The 8,305-nt window shown below is 44.4% G+C and overlaps 1 protein-coding gene across 1 annotated transcript; it reads right to left on the reverse strand.

The window, feature by feature from the left end:
• Nucleotides 1–8,255, reverse strand: SLIRP (SRA stem-loop interacting RNA binding protein). The gene is made up of 4 exons (XM_066341634.1): nucleotides 8,104–8,255; nucleotides 4,387–4,445; nucleotides 716–823; nucleotides 1–110 (listed from the first exon to the last, which is right to left on the reverse strand). Exons 1-4 carry the CDS (start codon nucleotides 8,216–8,218, stop codon nucleotides 39–41), a joined length of 354 nt encoding a protein of 117 aa, XP_066197731.1. The 5' UTR covers nucleotides 8,219–8,255; the 3' UTR covers nucleotides 1–38.
• Between the last annotated feature and the right edge of the window lie 50 nt (nucleotides 8,256–8,305).

Raw genomic sequence — 8,305 nt, forward strand, 5'->3', positions numbered from 1 at the left:
TTCAGTTTTGTGATTTTATTTAATAGGCAGTAAAAGTCTCAAAAATCTTTCTCTTCGTCAGATGTTTGATCCCCTTGTAAAACTTTGGGTCTCCGAGCTTGAACATGGAGCTAAAGAAAAATCAAATCAGCACGGTAAGAAAGGCAATGCTTGCAAAAACATTAAAACTGAACACTGGCTATTAAGGAGTCAGCACCAGTAAGTCAAGAGGATGTTCTTTGTAAGATTCCCTGACCTTCAATTAAGATTTGTAAATCAGGCCTGACCTGTGGTGGTGCAGTGGTTGGAGTGTCGACCTGGAATGCAGAGGTTGCCAGTTTGAAACCCCAAATTTACCTGGTCTAGCCACATGCGAGAAGCAACACTGCAGGTTAATGCTTCCTGCTCCCCCCCCCCCTTCTCTCTCCTCCCTCTAAACAAGAAAATCTTTAACAAAGAAAAAATTGCATATATGTCGGTTTGACCCCAGGTCACAGAGTAAGTGGAAAAGCCAGGATTTCAACCCCAGACTTGTAAGCAGACTACTGTTTCCAACGTTGGATGTTACGGATGCTTGCTAACCTTTACGGGGTTTTCCTTCCCTCCCAGGCCTTTTAGACCTGGGCACTCGACCACCACAGCCCTTAACAGATGTCCCCAAATCCCTTCCATTCCACGCTTCCGACCTATTTAACTGATACAGAAAGTTCATGACACAATACAGAGAAATATTTACCTTTACTCCATCAATAACATGATTGTCCTGTTGCAGTACATTCTGAAGTTCTTCTTCTGAAGAAAACTGAATCCAACCCATACCTTTGTGAAAGCCAGTTTCTTTGTCCTAAAAATTCAAAATTTAGGAAAATAATCATGAACTTTAGAAAGTTTCCGTGAGCTCCAAATGAAACTTAACCAACTTTTCTTTTGCCAAAACTGGATAAGACATTTTAATGAATGTCAAAAACCTTGCTTTAATACATATTCACTCCTAGTTACCCAGAGCTTAATCCTTATGTTAATCTCTTTTTCTGCTGCCATCAGAAAAAGTAAAATACGAGAAAGCTTTCTGTGCCATTCTTGATACAAACCACACTAAAAGCAACAGTCAAGGGAAATTCTGATCACATAAAGAAGTACTCTTCCTGTTTCTAACTTCCTCACTTCTAGAAATTTAAGCTTCGGAACCTTGTTATATCTCTGGTCATTTCTGAGACCAATTATCCTCATCACTACCACTACCATTATCATTGCTCCTAACAATATGAAAAAAGCCTGACCAGTGGTGGCACAATGGATAGAGTGTCGACCTAGACACTGAAGTCCCAGGTTTCAAACCCCAAGGTTGCCAGCTTGAGTGCAGGCTCATCATGCTTGAGCAAAGGCTCACTGGCTTGAGCATGGGATCATCAACAGGATCCCATGGTTGATGGCTTGAGCCTAAAGTTCACTGTCTTAAAGCCAAAGATTGCTGGCTTGAGCCCAAGGTCGCTGGCTTGAGCAAGGGGTCACTGGCTCGGCTGGAGCCCCCCGCCCCTCCCAGGGTCAAGGCATGTATGTATGATAAGCAATCAATGAACAACTAAAGCAGTGGTCCCCAACCCCCAGGCGGCAGACCAGGTACCGGTCTGCAGAGAAAGAATAAATAACTTACATTATTTCCGTTTTATTTATATTTAAGCCTGAACGATGTTTTATTTTTTAAAAATTACCAGATTCCCTCTGTTACACTGTCCAAGACTCACTTTTGACGCTTGTCTCGGTCACGTGATACATTTATCTGTCCCACCCTAAAGGCCAGTCCATGAAAATATTTTCTGACATTAAACAGGTCCATGGCCCAAAAAAGGTTGGGGACCACTGAACTAAAGTGATACAACTACAAGTTGATGCTTCTCTCCCTTCCTGTCTGTCTCAGTCTCTCTTGCTAAAAAAAAAAGAAAAATATATACTACCCTTATTTAACTAGTTCTAGAATTGTGGTTAAATAAGACAACAGTATGACGATTACTAGAGGGAAGGGGGGTGAGGAGGTAGTTAGGGGTAAAGGGGGCCAAATACATTACAATGGAAGGTGATTTGACTTTGGGTGGTGGGCAGACAATGCAATATACAGATTATGTACCACAGATATGTACACTTGAAATCTATATGCTCTTATTAAGCAATTTCACCCCAAAAATATTTTTAAAGAAAAAACAACTTTCCTACTTTCCTTTGTGTAAAAGGCAGATAATGCTTATTATTCGACCTATACATTAGCATATGTAGAAAAGAGATTGTAGTATGCTTGGATATACCCATTCACAGTCCCTACCAGCCCTACTATGTAAAGGACAGAGACCAAGATATCAGTTCACTCAACGTACATAATCAGTCTTGTTACAAAGTTTTATTTTACCATGCCTCCCCCCCAAAAAACCTCCAAATTCTTGGGAAGGAAGAGAGAGGTACCAAGCAAACTGCTCAGTTTCGGTGTTTGCACCAGTGAAAACAAAGTAGTTCATAGTCCTTTCTTTTTTTCCCTAAATTTGTTCCCAATAAGGAGTTTTCTGGTTCAGACCATAGGCCACGAGATCGAGAAGGACCAGTTCAGTTTGAGGAAGAGCCTTTTGGTTTGGACAAGTACTCCCCACCACCCGCTGAAAAGGTACGTATGAGAAAGCAATTAATGAACAACTAAGGTGCCGCAACTATGAGTTGATGCTTCTCATCTCTCTCCTTTCCTGTCTGTCCGCCTCTCCTCTCTTGCGCATGCAAAAAAAAGAAAAAAAATTAAAGTTTTTGTTTAAATCTAAGCTCTGTTAACTGCAAGTCCTAAATTACTTTGTTTATGCTTTTTAAGAGGGAAATGGCAACCAAGATACAGCTGTAATTTTTTTGGAGAAACTTTGCAAGAAATAAAATTTCATACTCTTCATAATTGTAGTTTTTAAACTTACAGAAAGAGTTTTATGTCCACAACACACATGCCTCATTCTTTTAAATCAACAGTATAAAAATCCCACCAATGGACAATTTATGTTTTTTCCAGTTATGATACTATTAAACAAAGCTGCTTTAAACATTTTGAGCACACATTTTTGTAGAATATATATTCCTAGAAATGTAACTGGCAAATCAAAACAAATGCAAATTCTTAATTCTGATAGATTTTGCTACCCTTCAAAAACGAAGGTACCAGTTAAACTGAATCTGAGTGCCAGCTGCCCTACACCCTCACTAGTACTAGATACGAATCATCCATTCGATTTCCGAATGCGAGTAACATTAAACCAAGAGTTAAGTACTGAACGTACTTTAGGTTGGTATTTTATCATAGGCTTTTTCAGTGCCATGTGCCATGTGCCATGTGTTAGTGAAGCACACGCACACTCACATCACACCCTGCCAAAAACAGTAATGCTAGAAAGCCCACAGAAAAAATATAGCCCAGGGTACAGAACAAATTATAGGTTGATGTCTAAACCTTCATGAGAAAGCACAAAAACTAAATATGAAAACACTTTTTTTTAAAAAAAAGTACCCAACTTAATGAGGATAAAGGTGAAAATAGATATTTTCTACCGATTCGTTTTGTGATAAAGTATCCTGTACTTTCTCCAGCCACTATTATAATGCTGTAGTAGGCAGAATTCTAAGATGGCTCCATGATCTCCATGTGTCCCACCATGTTACCCCTATATAATCCCTTCCCCTGAATGTGAGTGTGTGTGGGGGGGGGGGGGGAGTGACATTCTTTTAACCAATAGTATATAGCAAAAGTGAAGGGACATTGCTCCCTTGATCAGGTTATATGGCAATGGTGATGGGGTGTCACTCCCATGACTATGCTATGAGACTGTCTTAGCAAACTCCCTTGCTGACTTTGAGAAAGCTGCCATGCTGGGAAATAGCCTATATAGAACCCAGGAAACAAGAAACTGCAGGCAGTCCCTAGGAGTTGAGATCGGCCTCCAGCTGAAAGCCAGCAGGAAAGCAGACACCTCAGTCCTACAGCTGAAAGATGAATTCTGCCAGCAACCCCTTGCAGGTGCTTGGAAAGCAATCTCCCCACCGCGACCAAAGCCCAGGCTGACACAGGGACTGCCTCTATGTAGACTCCCGCGCAGAGGACCCAGCCAGGCTGTACCCAGACTCCTCACTTACAGAAACAGAGCCAGGACACATATGTTGGTTTGAGTCGCTAAGTTTGTTGTAATTTGTTATGCAACAATAAAAAACTAGTACAAATGCCTAAGACAAGCTTTTTTGGTTATTATTTTTGCTCAGTATCACCCATAATGTCATCAATAAAGACTGAACAGCGTTACTCCATTAGACATTCAGATGAGAGATAGGCTTTGACCAAAAAAAAAAAAAAAGAGGAATTAAAGGATAACACTAATTACTTAAAAAAATACTCACAAAAGGTACAGTGCACTTTCGTATATGGCCAAACTGTGCAAAGTGTTCTCTCAGCTCTCCTGTAGAGGAAAACATAATAAAAGTAAATGCACTTTGTATCCTCTACCCTAGATTGTAGCTAGAAACCAAAAGGGGTTCTAGGACCTCCAAACTTCTTGTGAACATGAGCTACTCTGCATTTCCTAAAGCCTTAACATTCTTAATATTTAGGAGGCAGCTAAGGTATTGACTATAAAGCTCTAATGTAGCAGATTTGGGGAGGTGACCGGGTGGGGACATGGACAGGTACACTGCTGAGTTGACTGCAATCTTCATCCTCAGCAAATATCGAGTATCTTCATCATACCAGGTAATGTACTAAGTGCGTGGATTATAATCCCTATGAGAAGATCACATAGAAGACACGAATTAAAATACAGTGTTGCTAGCTACATTAGAGATTGCCAAATAAAATCTCAATTTACCTGTCTTTCATAATTTAAAGTTTATACTAGGCTAAATAGTTGGTTTTCTTAAATCAAGTTGACCCTGCCTACCCTTCCAGCCTTATTCCCCATTGCTACACAGCAAAATGAAATTCTGTGTATGCATCACGTGGGTTTCCTTCTTTGCATGTCATTCTTTCCACCTGACACATCAGTAATCCTATCTCCTCCTGCCTAAATGGTAACTATCCTTCAAGACCCAGGCCAAACACACCCAATGATTATTTTTATTTTTTATTTTTTTTATTTTTTTACTTTTTCTGAAGCTGGAAACAGGGAGAGACAGTCAGACAGACTCCCACATGCGCCCGACCGGGATCCACCCAGCACGCCCACCAGGGGGCGATGCTCTGTCCCTCCGGGGCATCGCTCTGCCACAATCAGAGCCACTCTAGTGCCTGGGGCAGAAGCCAAGGAGCCATCCCCAGCGCCCGGGCCATCTTTGCTCCAATGGAGCCTTGGCTGCGGGAGGGGAAGAGAGAGACAGAGAGGAAGGGGGGGGGGGGGTGGAGAAGCAAATGGGCGCTTCTCCTATGTGCCCTGGCCGGGAATCGAACCCAGGTCCCCCGCACGCCAGGCCGACGCTCTACCGCTGAGCCAACCGGCCAGGGCCAATGATTATTGTTTTATTGAGCTTCTACTGTGATACAAGACAACATACTAGCCCTATGAGGGCTCAAACCAAAAAAAATGACATGATCTCTTTCTCTTCTGAACTACAGTGCTTGTACTTTCTGATTTGCATTCACATTACTTATTTCCCCTAGTTCATTTAATCTCATATGTTCAACAACCGCCTACACTTGTGTTTTGTAAGTCTCCCCTCCTCTACCACTACAGAGTAAATCCCTGAGTGTTGAATCCACCATGTCCACAGTGATTGATACACAGTCAGGCAATATTTGCTAAATGAATAAATGTCTAGTAATCCCTCAACAACCCACAGGACTAAAATTTTTTTATTTTTTTTTTTTTCTGAAGCCGGAAACGGGGAGAGACAGTCAGACAGACTCCCGCATGCGCCCGACTGGGATCCACCCGGCACGCCCACCAGGGGCTACGCTCTGCCCACCAGGGGGCGATGCTCTGCCCCTCGGGGCGTCGCTCTGTTGTGACCAGGGCCACTCTAGCGCCTGGGGCAGAGGCCGAGGAGCCATCCCCAGCGCTCGGGCCATCTTTGCTCCAATGGAGCCTCAGCTGCGGGAGGGGAAGAGAGAGACAGAGAGGAAGGAGAGGGGGAGGGGGGGAGAAGCAAATGGGTGCTTCTCCTGTGTGCCCTGGCCGGGAATCGAACCAGGGACTTCTGCATGCCAGGCCGACGCTCTACCACTGAGCCAACCGGCCAGGGCCTAGGACTAAATTTTTGAAGAGCTCTAATAGTTAGTCAAACCAGCTGGCAAGATCAGAATCTCACAGAGCATGTTACTAAAGGCTAAACAAAATAGTGTTAAATAGACATTAAATAAAAATAAACCTGATATAAAGTTTTAGAAAGCATTCACTTCCAAACCAACTAGCTCTGGAAGGTAGCCCTTTACCTACAAGCACCAGGAACAATGCCTACCACATAATAGATACTCCTTAAATATTTGCTGAATGAATGAATGAACTGAGACTATTTCTAAGTTGAATGTTATACAGACTCTTGTAGAGTTTTTTTGTTTGTTTTTTTTGTTTTTTTGTGTTTTTCTAAAGCTGGAAACGGGGAGAGACAGTCAGACAGACTCCCGCATGAGCCCGACCGGGATCCACCCGGCACGCCCACCAGGAGGCGACGCTCTGCCCACCAGGGGGCGTCGCTCTGTTGCGACCAGAGCCACTCTAGCGCCTGGGGCAGTGGCCAAGGAGCCATCCCCAGCGCCCAGGCCATCTTTGCTCCAATGGAGCTTCTGCTGCGGGAGGGGAAGAGAGAGACAGAGAGGAAGGAGAGGGGGAGGGGTGGAGAAGCAGATGGGCACTTCTCCTGTGTGCCCTGGCCGGGAATCGAACTGGCACCTCTGCACGCCAGGCCGACGCTCTACCACTGAGCAAACCGGCCAGGGCCTTGTAGAGTTTTCAATCAGTCCAAACCTTGCATTTGCAAAATGCTAAAGAAACCCCTGAGCCTTTCCAGTTTCACAGGGCCTACGCCAGACATTCTACTGGGCTTGGTCTTCACCTGTGACATACTAAGAAACTTATCTACACACAAGCTTATCTACAGTACTTCCCATCCTGCTATCATACCTGGGCCACAAAAGCTGAGAGAAGCATAAGTCCTGTTCTATTATTTAAGGAAGCTGATGTGATACATGGATTATCTCCACAAGTGACCATAAGCAAATGTAAAATTTTGAATGGTAAAAATGTAAATTGTGCCTAACCCAGTGGTGGCGCTGCGGATACAGTGTCAATATGGGATGCTGAGGACCCAGGTTCAAAACCCCAGGGTCACTGGCTTGTGCATGGGATCATAGACATGACGATCATCACTGGCTTGAAGCCCAAGGTCGCTGGAGTGTTCAAAGGGTCGCTGACTCCATTTTATAGATGAAATTGAAGCACAATGACAAGCCCTTTCCCCAGGTCACCTTCATTAGTCAGGTCACACAACTAGTCCTCTGTCCAACTGCCCAAGGGAGACCTAACAGGTTTTTCCAACTCAAGACGTTTAAACTTTACTCATCTCCTTTCGCCCTGCTTCTCCTACATTCTCACCACGAAATTCACCAACACTAAAAACCTAGAAGTCATGCCTCCCTTTCCCTCACTCTCTGCTCTACCCCCTTTCAAGGCAGTACGAACAGCTGTCGATTTTGTTGTGAACATAAATGGATTTAACCTCCCTCCACCACTACCCTAGTTCAGGTCCCCCGCCTTTGCACTAAATTACTACTGAAATGGCCTTTTTAGTTCGTCTCCTCGCCTTTAATCTTGCCACTTGGAATTCATTCCTGCATATTGCAAATTACAATAAACCCTTCTAAATAGTAAATCTTAAGGTTTCCGAGTAATAAGACCTTCCACCAAATCACCCCGAAAGGCAGGAGACCGTGAAAACATGCCCAAAATCTCAAGGGACGCCCCACAAGCTTCACTGCAAACAGAATTACTTTCTGCTCCACGGTGAGCTCAGAAGCGAAGCCAGCCTCCTACTCAAGCCACCACGCTGACTTCAGTGCTCCGCGGAAAGCAGAGCTCGAGGATCGCGTGGACCTGAACATTCCGCCCCTGCTGCGTCTCCATCACTCACTCGAGGCGGCGGTCCAGGGAATTTTTCTGACAAAAGCAACGGGCCGGCTCGTACCCGTCCGCAGTGCCATAGCGCCCCTTACCGCAGAAGCCGCCATCTTTAGAAAGATTGACATCCGTGACCTGTGGTCACGACCCCGGAAAAACCTGCCTGACGCGTAGCACAGAATCTGCTTCCGGGTCGCAGGGAGCCGGGCGGCGAC

Source organism: Saccopteryx leptura, chromosome 6 (assembly GCF_036850995.1).
Source record: "Saccopteryx leptura isolate mSacLep1 chromosome 6, mSacLep1_pri_phased_curated, whole genome shotgun sequence".
Taxonomy (NCBI): Eukaryota; Metazoa; Chordata; class Mammalia; order Chiroptera; family Emballonuridae; genus Saccopteryx; species Saccopteryx leptura.

Bases quoted from the DNA above. Each gene is read 5' to 3' on its own strand.
- SLIRP (XM_066341634.1), bottom strand. From the start codon at position 8,218: ATGTCAATCTTTCTAAAGATGGCGGCTTCTGCGGTAAGGGGCGCTATG. The intron at 4,446-8,103 runs GTGAGTGATGGA...TTTCCTCTACAG, and splicing joins TCCCTGGACCGCCGCCTCGA to GAGAGCTGAGAGAACACTTT. The intron at 111-715 runs GTAAATATTTCT...ATTTTTCTTTAG, and splicing joins ATGTTATTGATGGAGTAAAG to CTCCATGTTCAAGCTCGGAG.